Source organism: Lucilia cuprina, chromosome 4 (assembly GCF_022045245.1).
Source record: "Lucilia cuprina isolate Lc7/37 chromosome 4, ASM2204524v1, whole genome shotgun sequence".
NCBI classification, from domain to species: domain Eukaryota; kingdom Metazoa; phylum Arthropoda; class Insecta; order Diptera; family Calliphoridae; genus Lucilia; species Lucilia cuprina.
Window position 1 is genome coordinate 18,119,785 of NC_060952.1, and position 13,317 is coordinate 18,133,101.

The 13,317-nt window shown below is 26.1% G+C and overlaps 2 protein-coding genes across 3 annotated transcripts in view; one reads left to right on the top strand and one right to left on the bottom strand.

Moving 5' to 3' along the window:
• LOC111676109 (serine/threonine-protein kinase Doa) overlaps nucleotides 1-2,870 on the bottom strand; it is a 146,816-nt gene extending 143,946 nt beyond the window's left edge. The window contains exon 1 of the mRNA XM_023437002.2: nucleotides 2,517-2,870. Coding sequence (XP_023292770.2) covers nucleotides 2,517-2,747 — 231 coding nt within the window. The 5' untranslated portion in view covers nucleotides 2,748-2,870. The remainder of the gene's footprint in view (nucleotides 1-2,516) is intronic.
• A 1,499-nt stretch (nucleotides 2,871-4,369) lies between these two features.
• LOC111676115 (flocculation protein FLO11) overlaps nucleotides 4,370-13,317 on the top strand; it is a 78,004-nt gene continuing 69,056 nt past the window's right edge. Inside the window, exon 1 of one of the 2 annotated variants that reach the window (XM_046950186.1) lies at nucleotides 4,370-4,388. The gene's annotated coding sequence lies outside the window, so the exon portion shown is untranslated. Of the gene's footprint in view, nucleotides 4,389-5,756; nucleotides 5,913-13,317 lie in introns of those variants that run through there. The other variant, XM_023437009.2, reaches the window with a different exon arrangement.

Consider the following 13,317-nt stretch of genomic DNA (forward strand, 5'->3'; position numbering starts at 1 on the left):
ACCAAGTGGTCTAAATATTTAAAATACATAAATTTTTTCTTTTTCTAATATTTACTTTTTTAACGTTTTCACTAAATACTTTAATAATTTTTGATATAGCTATACTTTTTTAAGAAATGCAATTTTATCTTATTATTTATGGTGACATAATAAGACTAATGCTTAGTTTTTATAAGATAAACAAATTCAAATACATTATAAATAATCTTTTAATGAATTAACCTTGTCATGTTTCACTTTTTTCATAATTTTTTTCATAGTTTTGAAAATTTTTAAGTTTATGTTTTGTCAACTCCGAAATCTTATTTCAGGATTTTAAATGAAATAAGTATTCCTAAAATGACATTACTTAAAAACATTTATATCAGTTTAGTACCTATTTAGTAGAGTATTCAATTATTCGGGTTTTTGTCTTATTCGATTTATTCGACAAATAATTTTTTGAGGTTATACGTTAGCCAGTTAATAATCGAATAATTAAAAATTATTCGATTATTCAAATAAAAGGAAACTAGATGTTATTAATGCTTTTAACTATTATTTTCTTCATATACACCCTGTAACAATTTTAAATAAAGCATTAACACATGGAAAAGATTATAAGCATATAAGGATTTCAAAGTTTAAAGGACTACAAACGAATATTTAAAATATTTATATATATTTTATAATGCTCATATTGGTATCAAATGAAAGCTGGGAATCTGTACATTCTATCTATTTTATTTATCTTTCTCTCTTAGAGAAAAAACGAAAAACAAATTAAATTTAAAAAGGTTTTATTTTCGACTCAAAAACTTTTAACTACTTTTTTGTGACAAATTTTCTTTAAGATTTCTAATTCTTTCTTGATGATCTTGATGATTTGAAATAAATTATATTATTTCAAAGCAGACGAATTCAACTTCATTTGAAATTAATATTAATACCAACTTTTTAATATAAATTTGGTATTCCATCTTTTGGAATTGTATTTCTTTTAAACTTTAAAGTCATTTTACAGGAGCATAAGAGCTGATTATGAAAAACTGAGTACACAAAGTAAATACTAATGGTCCACAGTTTCCTGTACGAACAGATTTTTTCATGTTTGAAAATAACTTTTGCATGGTTTATAAACAAAAATATTATTTTCACTTCTTTCACTTTAATTCTTTGTTTAGTTTTTTATCAAATACTAGAAATTATTCCTGTTTATGTGAAATGCTTTTTTATATAAAGACACTATTGTTTTTAAGATTTTCAACAAGTTCTAGAATTCATACGTTCCATTGAACACTAGTTCAACTATAACTGTTGCTGAAAACTTATTAGAAATACTTAAGAACATAACAATGTTCCCAAAAAACTGGTTGTAAAATAAAAGCGATATATTTATTTCCATGATTTCTTTTCATCATATAAATGTTCTTTATTATAGAAAATTTATTAAGAAAAGAAGAAAATTTATTATAAAAATATTAAATTTTGTAGAAAATACATAGTAATTTTACTGCTAAATAGTGAGTTTTTCTTAATCGATTAATTGATAGAAATTATTCGCTTTATTCGTTATTTGAAATCTGACAATTTTCATTTATTCGAACGATTAATCGTCAAAAATTAAACGATTAACCGAACGACGATTAATCGTTTGAATACTCTACTATTTAGTATGGGTACTTTTTTGAACATTCAACAGTCAGAACGGATTTCAGAAAAGGATAACCTGCTGATGTATTTAATACCTATGTATTTAAAACTACTTTATCATTTTTAATATAGAAAAGATTTCCTTATTTTTTATTAAAGTTAAACAAATGTACATATGTACATCATTTAAATGTTTGATCAGCAAATGTATGTATTTAAATTTTAAAACGTTATAATGGCTTAACATGTTCCAACATAGTGAATTTTTTAACTCTATTTCTAAATTTCTGTTTTTCATCTTGTTTATTTAAAACTTTACGCACATGATTCAGTAAAAAAATGCGCCAAAAATAAATATGCAAATAATAATTCTCCATTAATGTTAAATAAATCTGGTCAATAAACGTAAAAATAATATAATTAAGAAAATAAACTCAATAGCATTTCGTCATCAAACAAAACAAATCATAAACAAAACAATGACCCCAAAAAAATATAAAATGGCACATACAGATATAAAATAGTATTTTCAAATGGAAAAAGTTTAGTTGGTCAATCGTGACTAAAAGATACCCTTCAACGAAGACTATTAATTAGAATGGAGCTGAATCTCATAAACACAATTATTGATTAAAACATTTTAAGTTTATACTGATGTTTATATTAATGACATTAACCATTATCTAAGCGAGGTTAATGCGAGTAACATATATGTATGAACAAAAACAAATTATAATTGTTCCCATCATAGAAGTGTCAGCACCTGAACACCAAAAACAAAAGAAAGTAGAAAATGCGCAAAATAATAATTATTGATAACAAAAACTCAAATAGATGATACCTATATCGTAAAGTGTTTTCTAATAACCCCCCTTTTTACTTACCCCTTGTGATTCCTCTGATGAGTAGGTAAAATTGTCTTTTGAAGTAGCTGGAGTTGAGGCAGTGTTGTTACTGCTCGAAGAAGCAGTTGTTAAAGAATTTGGCGAATAGGTAAGAGCCAATAGTGAAGGCGATGCTACAGCTGGAAAATATAATTTATTCCAAAGTAAATTCACCAAATTCGACACACGTTTCCAAGTTGTTAAGGCAGGTTTTTGCAGACTTATGTACATGGAGATAATCCACAATGTTTATTTAACTTTTAAATTGTTTTTATAAAGTTTTATTAATAATTAATTGTTTTTATTTTATATTTTGCACTTTTTTTATTTTATTGAAAGCATTACCTCTAGCTTTGTTTTTGCTTACATTTATTTTTTTCTTGTTTTTCACTGACACAAAAACAATATTTTAACACTTCTATATTTTGTGTTTTTTATGTTGTTGTCTTTATATGTTTTACTTGCAAAATGTCAAATCGGCAAAAACAAACGAAAACTACTCAAAATAAACTGAAAGTGATGTGTTAGACAGAGTCAGCTATATTGAACACTTGTTGTTGGAAAACAAAAACAACGTATGCCGCAAGTGTAAAATAAAAAAATATTTTTTGAAGAAAATATGCCTAAAGAAATAAAGGAAAAATTGCTGCAATAGTTAATTTAATTATAAAAGATTCTTATAATTTTTTTCACAATTATATAAGCTTTATTGTAGACACAGGTTTCTTTTAAATTGTATTAATATAACACCAATTTTCTTAATTTAAATACACTGCTTTTACTACAACTTTTTATTTAGCGCGGGTTTTTTTGCCAGATATTTTTTTTCTGATATGTATACAATTCGTTGTTGTTTTAATTTTAAAAGCAAGGAAAACAGCGAGTATATTGCAACTAACTTCTTGTTGTAGAAAGTGATGCCCTAAAAGTAATACCTAAATAAGGGTATATTGATTTGCCAACTATATTAAAGATTAACATAAACTTGTACTTTTTATTTAAAATGTTTAAAAAGAAATGATTTTTTTAGTTGTTTGTATATTTGGTAATAAAAAAATAATTTGCAGTAATATTAGACAAAATTTGTTAAAAAAACAACTTATTGTAGGCTTAAAGTATATTTATTAATTTTTACTAGTACTGAGAGAATTTTCTTGAGTATTCAGTACATATTAACAAGCTATTATTTGTTTTTTTATTATTTGACATAAAGACATTGTTATTTGTATTTTTATAGTTAAATTGGTAGTACTTTAATCGACGTTAAAAATTTTACACGTTAACTCCTAACGTTGATAAATTTTAATTTTATATGAAATTGCCTTTGAACCTTAGCAAACATTTAAATACAATTTTTATTAAATTAAATAAAAAACATGTCAAATAACTAAAACGCACAAATTCTTTAATTCAAAAGTTATTAAAATATAAATAAACGGTATTTTTTGTGTAAAAGATTAAACAATTTAAGAAATAACGCTACAATACAAAAATATCATTCAGCTGCTGTATTGCCATATCAAATCATAAACATATGATACAAAAAAGTGCTGCCTAGTTTATCTTACAATGAGCAGTGTTGCCATTCGCTGGTGTAAATAATTATAACAGAAATTTAACAGTTTTATTTTGTTCAGCCAATCAGTCACCAATTCGTTTTGTTTATAAAAATTTACATTCAAGTGCATTTTTCAAAAAAAAACTCTTTGAAACTATTTTAAAATAAAGTTTTTATTTAAACTTAAATTTGTGCGAGAGTTTAATAAAATTTTGTAGTAAAAATAATTATTTTATTGTAAAAAGAAAGCAATTTCTTTTATGCTTGTGTAATTTGTTAGGTTTTGTTTCTTTTTTCTTGTACGTTTTCTAATGGTAAATATAAATACAGTATTTTAATGCAATTTCTTCTATTCTTTGCGTGTGTGTTTTGTTGTTGTAAATATTAATAAATATAAAAACAAATGTGTGTTTTTGTTTTTTGGCAATAAACAAAAACTAGTGACGTTACACATGGCATGTCTGCTTATTAATAATATTATTTAATTATAAGTCGAAATCAAAAACAAGGAAGAAAACAAGCAAAACAAACAAACAAATCAAATTATTTGGATATTTGATTTTAAATGGCAAAGTGTTTTTGTGAGTTAAATTTAGAAACAAAAATACGTAATCAAATTAGAAATGTCTAATAAAAATATACGAAATATGCAAACATGAATGTTTTGTTTAGTTTATAAATCGAACTAATTATATATTTAATTAACTGTGATGATGGTTTATCAATGAAAAACATAGATTGAGATTGGAATAATCAAATTAATCCTAATCTAATAATAGGTGTTTGGTTTTGAGAAATTTGGATTTAACTAGTCGAGTAATAAAGTTTTTTTTTTAAATCGGATTAAAAATTTTAATAGTTTAAACATATTGGGGGTGCATTACTTTGAGGCGATTATGTTCTAGGAAAAAGTCGCTTATTTTGTTAAAAAAAAGTTGTTAAATCGACCATTTTTTGGATAAAAGTCGATATAATAACATCACTTTGAAAACTACATCACTTTTGAAACTACAATGAATGGCAAACCCTAGAACCCTATAATGTATGGCAACCCATACATACCGCATCCTGATGACCTAATTTCTTCTCTTAAAAAAAAAAACAACAAAAACTCAAGCATGTACACCCTGTAAATTTTTTTGGTTATTGGTTTCTTTATTCCTTTCATAAACAACCGTAAAAAATAAACTAAATAAATAGAAGGAAAAAAGTATCACATGTAAACGACCCATGCGCAGTGCAGCGAAACATACCATGTGCACACTTTGTCCCAATGAGAGTTAGCAAGCAGCATTTTTACCGCAAATTTTTATGTTTAGAACCCCAGTCCACATCTACTTAATAAAAATGAGAAACTTATATCGTTTTTTTTTTCCTTTACTTTTATTAGACGTTTATTTTGGGGAAATAAAACTCAGTCGGATTTTAATACTCAACGTAGATGTTACAGACTAACGGAAAATTCAAAGTAGTAATAAACAAAAAAAAAAACGGTATTTGGCAACTTGGCATGAATTTTTGAACATACAGTGTTAATGAATAATATGTAGGATGAAATAAAAGTGGAAAAAATTTTAAAAAGGAAATAAAATCAGGCTATAAGAATAAAAAAGTGCAATAAAAAAAGTTGAATAAAAAAACAACTAATATATTATTTAAGTTAAAAGTATATGAATAATTGTAAAAATATACCTATACATTTCAGTTTTTAAATTTCTTATTTAAGAAAAAAAAAAAAAAAAATAATTGAAAAATATTGATTTAGAAGCATAGCGAAAAAAATAAGTTTTTGTGAAAATTATTATTAAACGCAAAGTTATCATTAAGCAAACACTTTTGTAAGTATTTTGCTATATTTTTTATGTAGTAAAATTTAATATTATTATTCTGCTTACGTTATCCTTTTTTTATTACTTACGTTATTATTAAGTAAGTAACGAAAAAAAATCGCGTGATTCATCTTGATTTTTTATATGAAAAATTTAACAAGCAGCAGCTTTCAACGTAGAAGAAATAAAAATCCATTAAATTGTTAGTTTTTTAGCCTCCAGCAAGGCGCTACATGAAAGTAACTAAAGTTTAACCAATTGTTTGCAACATCTATTTTAAGGATTAACCACCACCACCAAACCTCATTTAAAATAAACAAACTTTACAAAAAAAACAAGAAAATCTGTAACCTTCAAAACTGTTATACCTCTTATATATTATAACCTACTACAGTTATTTGTTTATATTTTAATATTTAAAGCATATTTTAGGGAGGCTCTAAGAAACAAGCAACTCAAATACTAAGTTAAGGGTATTTTTAAGTTCGTCTAAGCCCGTGTTGGTCGTATCATTAACAAATTTTTCTCAATTTATTACGTGTGTTTTTTCTTCGTTATTTCTCTGTACATCTATTTATTCTTTCATTCCACAGCATTCGTTATTGTGTTTTCTTCTTATTTTATTTGTGTTTTTTTTTTTGCATACATACACATACGACATTGCCCTCAATACAATTTTTTATTCACAAACACAGATTTTGTCGTTGTTGTACATAAATGTTCGCGCGTATACATAGTATGTATATTTAAACAAATTTATAAACGTACAACAACAAAATGTGGCACAAAAATACTTAATAGTAACATTTTATTTGGAATTTGTTTCTGCTACACACAGTCAGCAAGAGCAAGCACGTGCTACTTTACAACACATTGTTATATAAACACGGATGGATTTTTGAAGAAAATACAAGAAAAATACATGCTCTCACAGATACAAATACATACATACATATGTACATGTAAACTTCGTTTGACACTTACACCCATTCTTCAAAAAGAGAAGAAGAAGAAACAGTTTGTCCTGCTGTAAATACTAAAAAAAATATTAAATATAAAAAAGGTTAAAGGAAGTCAAGGCTGGGAGATAATATTGTTTTTAGGCAAGCAGTGAATCAGGGATGGAAATTTCACGACATAGACTAGTCTACTATTTTAGCAATTTAAAAATAGAGTAGTTTATAAACAATCAATAAATTAGTCAATAAACTATTCCATAGTCAATAGTCTAGTCAATTGAAAACCTAGCTTTGAATCAAAGTGATCTTAGGATTTACTTATTTTGAGAAATTTCTGTCTGATTTAAATTCAAATGCACAATCAAGGTTCAAAATTTTATTGATTTAAAAATGTGATATATAAAATTAATCCCAAAATGATATTGAGTTGAGTACGGTTGTTAATTAACTTTTGAATTTAGAACTTTTCCACAAAAAAGTTTGTTAAAAAGATATCAACTAAGTATATCGATTAGCCAATAAACTATTCCATCGTTTGGTCAATAGACTAGTTTATCGATTAGTCAATAATATAGCCCATAGACTAGTATATATAATCCTTAACTTGCCATAAGGAACTAAAGTGTTTTCGATTGTTGATTGAGTTCTTTTTTGAATCTACAAAAAACTATTAATTTTATCAGGCAAAATTTAAAATATTACACTCCTTGAAGATCTAAGAAAAATACGCTAACATGCTATTACGGAAGTTCGCAATATTTAAATGTCAGCTGTTGTTCTTTTGATCTTGCATCTAAAGTTATAGTTTGACAATATTCGATTTTACTAAAATTTTAGATGTATATTTCCTATTATATGTTTTTCAAACTCAATATTAAAATCGCAAGCACCGCTAAAATGTAAAAAAGTCACATGGAGTTTTTCTTAAAATTTAAAATTTTTTTTGTTAAAAGTTTTGAACTGGAGTTTTGAAACTGCCGTATGACTCATATATGATCAGCGCTATATAATGATAATAAAAAATCTCACATTTAAGTCCATACGTTAATATTTAATGGTTTTATTAGAATATTTGCAGAATTTTTTTTTGTATTTTTTAAAGGTTTTTAAGTGTTTAGTGTCCCTAATGATCGGAAGAATTTGTAATTACTTTTAAAATTTTGTGTTTCATATACTATAACGATAATTGCATATATAATTCAATTATTTACTGATTAATTTAATAAAGATAAACTTTAAATGCCAAAAACGTGTTTCTATCACGTTAAATATTTCAAGAATGCATTTCTATATGTTAAAGTTTAAATCTTGAGGCAGAGACGGCCATTTTATATACTGTCAGAATGACTAAAATGTGAAAATGTGTAACATTGGTGGGTGATACGACTTTTTTATTTACATATAAATATAAAATAACCCTGGAATTAGCGACATTTTTTTCTAGGATTGGTAAAAAGTTTCTTCATCGTTGGCCTGTGTTATTAAATACTTTCTTGAAATTCTAAGATTTTATGACTAATTATATAAATTTCTATTTAAAAGAAATCGAACATTAATTGAAATTAACACATGTGAAAAATAAGCAAAGTAGAAATATTTTTAGCCAAGGCTCATATAATGGGTTTTGTAATAACTTATTCTATTTATTGTTCTATAAAACTAATTTTTGCAAATTTTTGTTGACATTAAAAAACATTTTACGTAATTGTGAGCCTAAAGGGCCGATTCGGGGCGTACGGTTGTATGGGGGCTAGGAGAAATAATGGACCGATTTCAACCATTTCCAATAGCGTTCGTCCTTGAAAATTTCATCAAATTATCTTAAAAATTGCGACCTGTAGCGTGCGCACAAAGTTTACATGGACACTACACCCCACTATAGTGGTGTAGGGTATAAAAAGTAAAGACGTCATTTTAAAATGTTTGTTATATCGATGAATTAGTATTAAGTCATAAATTCGCCAAAAATCAACATTCTAATAAATATTACTATAGAAACAAGCAGAATACACACTTATGTATGTACATATCGTTTGTTACTTTACCACTATTTCCTCTATGTCTGATTATATCTAACGACAAATTGACAGTTTTCAAACAAACATTTTTTAACCGGCAGTATTATTATTATCTTAACCTCCGTAGGTTATGATAATAGTCCATAGAGTGTAATAATTAGTCAATTTTTTCTAATATCCGCCTTTCCCGGTTAATATTTTTATTATTTTTTTTTTTTTGTGTATTTAATTTGTATCTAAAGGTCTGATATGTTTAAATGTTGTTAAAGAAATTCAAATTAAAGCCGTTTTTCTCGTAACTATAATTTTTGAGTTAGGGCAGTATTAAAGTAAAAGACTTAAGGTACGTTCACACCTATCAAATATTTTACGAAAGTAAATAAATATTTATTTACACAAACGTAATAAGGGTTTTCATATAAACGTTCAAAAGCCTCGCAAACTGTGCAATCTGTGCATTTCGACTTTACATTGAATTTGTCACAAATTGTATGAGATTTTACTTCCACAACACTGATGCATTTGATCGCCTAATTGAACTAATAATTTTAAACTAAATTTTTACTTCTAAATAATACCATTTGTGCAAATGTGCAAGTTTGCACACGTGTTTCATGAATCCCCTTAATATATAAATATTTAAAGTTATTACTTTAAAACGTCTTCATCATTTGTTTCTAAATTTTTTGAATTAACTAAAAATATGTTTATGAGATCAAAAAAAGACACATATACAAAAATTAGTAGTTACCTCCTTTTCTTCAAATATTTGATAGGTGTGAACACAGCTTAATAGTTAGTACTAAGTACCCAAACAAAACAAAAGTATAGTCGGGCGAGGGCGACCATATAATACCCTACACCTGTATACGAATAAAATGTGATTTAGTTTTCATAATGAAGAATTTATGTTGAATTGAACCTCATATATACTAAAGCCATTTACTGTTTAATAAAACTGTGTTATTATCCACAAATTGACGGTTGCTTTTCAGGGGCTAGGGTCAAATGAGGCCCTATAATTATAAAGTTCATCGAGGTCATTAAGACTAGTGTAGAACTTGGTTGTTTTCGAGATACGAGTATATAAAACATAATTATGAACTTAAAAGCACTATTTGGCGGGTTCAGTTCTATGGGGCCTAGGTGAAATAATGGACCGATGTTAACTATTTTCAATAGGCTTCGTCTACGGTACCATAAACGATTATGTGCCAAATTTCATTGAATTATCTCCAAAATTGCGGCTTGTAGTTTGATTACAATGTTTACAAGCCATATTCGGGGGTACAGTTGTATGGGGGCTTGGTGAAATAATGGACGTCCCTGGGACAATAGAAGATCATGTACTAAATTTCATTCAATTATCTTCAAAATTGCGGCCTGTAGTTTGATTACAAGGTTTACATGAACGGAAGGACATAGCTAAATCGGCTCAGAAAATTATTCTGAGCCGATTCGTATACTTTAAGGTAGGTTTAAGACCAATATTATTGTGCGTCAGCACAAACCCAATATACCCTCCCCACTAAAGTGGTGTAGGGTATAATAACAACTCTTACCCTCAAAATGTGCTCCTACACGTATACTTAATGTGAGAAAACAGTAAAAATGACAATCATTAACCAACACTGTTATAACAATACACTCTTTAAATTCTTGATGTGTTGGTATTTACGTGTATACATGTATGCAAGTGAGAGTGTGTTAAAATATTTTGTTTGCTTCCGTTATTTTCTATAAAATCTTGGAAAATATAAAACAAAACGTATTAGAGGGAATTGGGGGAGAGATAGAGGGTTAAAGAGAGAGTAATCAGTAAGATTTACCGAATGAGTATTGAGGTTTTGGTTTAGCAGTGTAAATGAATGGCTGGTAGCAGCGCAGCAGCTTTTCATAACATTATGTTTGTTTAGGTTTTTATTGGTTTGGAAAAATATATAAAATAAATATAAAAAAATAAGAAGAATCTTGGCATAAATGTAGTTTTAAACTTAATTTAGATGAACTTGCAAAATGAGAAAAATAAGAAAGGATGTAAAAAAAATATATAAATTAAGAATGTCTATAACAAGGACATATATAATTATATCCGTATTAAAAATTGCCAATTATAGGTAGTTTTAAAAATTTATTTTAGGAATATTTTTTTTAGAAATTTAAATGAAAAGAAAGAAAATTGTTGTTTAAAAAGTATTCATAAAGTTTTCAGTGGGGGGTATGTTGCAGTTAGTTACAGCATCTGTTAATTGCAAGTTTTTCATAAATTAAATTTTTTTCTGTATAAAAATTTTCAAAAAGTTTTGCATTTAATTTTTTATGAAATGTACTAATTTATAAAAAAATTTAACGATTTTACGGTTTAATTTTTTTTATAAATTTCCCTATAAATTAATTAAAAACAATTTTTATGGTAAATTTACTTCTCTTACCAATAACTTTTAATTCTAAGTATTTAATAAATTCTGCATACAATTTCATTAATACTAATAATATTTTCAATTTAAACTCTGACATTTTATCACCAAGCAACCATCTTTAATTGCTCTTTTTAATCCGATAAATATGCTTTGCTTAAAATTTTTGCTCATTTCTCGCCATAAAGTCAACTATAAATTTTGATAAAAGTAAAAGCCTTAAGCTATACTACATGTAAATAGTATAATTTAAATTAATATTTACACAATTGTATAGAATATACATACATATTTCAAAATTATAGTGTGTGTGTTTGTGTACTAAATACTCGGTAATTTGAGTATTTTAAAACAAATACTCATACCCTATTTTGATAAATATTTAACATTTAATGGTTTGTTTATTAAATATTACTTAAAGGGTTAATAGAAATCCTTTTTTTGGTTTTTATGTACACACCATTACAGTTTGCTGGAAATTAAATTTCCTCTAATAATCTATAGAGTTTATTGCCTACTTTAGTGTTTCAATATTTAACGAACAATCTTTTTGTAAAATTACCAGCCCTTTTTGCTTTTTTTTCGTGAAGACGAACGTGGCTGTAGTAATTTTATTTTATTTCATTTATTTTTTATTTTAAATGTTCATTCTTTTTTTTATTTGTTTGTATCAACTGATTTTAATCGTTATTCGTTGTAAATATTTTGAATTTCAATTGCCTTATCAGCAGTAGAGAACTCAGTAGGACTCTTGGAAATCGTTACCGTTTTTCAAGTGGATACTTAGCATCATTTCAGTATTTTGTTGTAAGTTTTTTTATTTTTATTATTTTCGATACTTTTTTTGTTAGTAGTGGTGGTAATAGTGTCGGTGCTGGCTTCACTGAATGTGTACACTTGCCAAACTGATTTCAGTATCAATTTGATTGTTTTTCAGTATTTTTATAGATTATTTAAATCTTAATGGTTGTTGTTGTTTTTTATTTTTTTGTTTTTTTTTTTACTCGGGCAATTTTCTCAGAAATGTAGGTATAAATATGTCAATTTAGTATAAAAATCCAGTATTGAATTTATTATTCGAAATAAAAATGATATTGATTGTTTGAATAAGGATGAAATAGATGTGATATACTGCAAACAACTGAACACTAAGAAGTTGTGAATGGATAGATAGATAGATAGATAGATAGATAGATAGATAGATAGATAGATAGATAGATAGATAGATAGATAGATAGATAGATAGATAGATAGATAGATAGATAGATAGATAGATAGATAGATAGATAGATAGATAGATAGATAGATAGATAGATAGATAGATAGATAGATAGATAGATAGATAGAGACTCTCTTTTAATGGTCATTCCTGACATAAATTAAAAAAAAAACTTTTTTGATTCCACCTAATGTACGTTTGCTTTCGTAATAAAATTACTGGTAAAATCCAAAGAATTTTTCTGGTTATTTGAATTTCAGTAAATAATTAGTATAAATGAACTTACAAACATTTTCTCATGAAATTAAGTACATAATTGACAGATTATACTTTTAAACAAAAGATTTAAATTTTTTTCTTTGTGAAGAAAACGAAAATATTCTTAAAACGTAATTGTTACAATGTTTTGTATGCTCTTTAGGGGACTGGGAAAATGATTTGAATACTAAGCGGAATATATTTACATAAATTTTATATACAATAACCATTTATTTGGAAAATAAGCTAATGTTAACAAATATACGCAAAAAAGGAAGAAAATATGCATTGGTATTTGTTAGACATATTGGAGTAAATATTTGTTTTAAAAATAAAGATTTTAAAAGGGAAATGTTCAAAATAAGTAATTCGCTAAATAAATGATTTGAAAAGGCTTTAAACAGTACATAATATTAAATACAAAGGAAGGTATTTGTAATTGATTTTATTTTCAAGAGAAGTTTAGTGATAATTACATTTACAAGAAACTAGTCAATACCTTTAATTTTCGATATTTAGTTAATATACAGTTAAATAATTCCT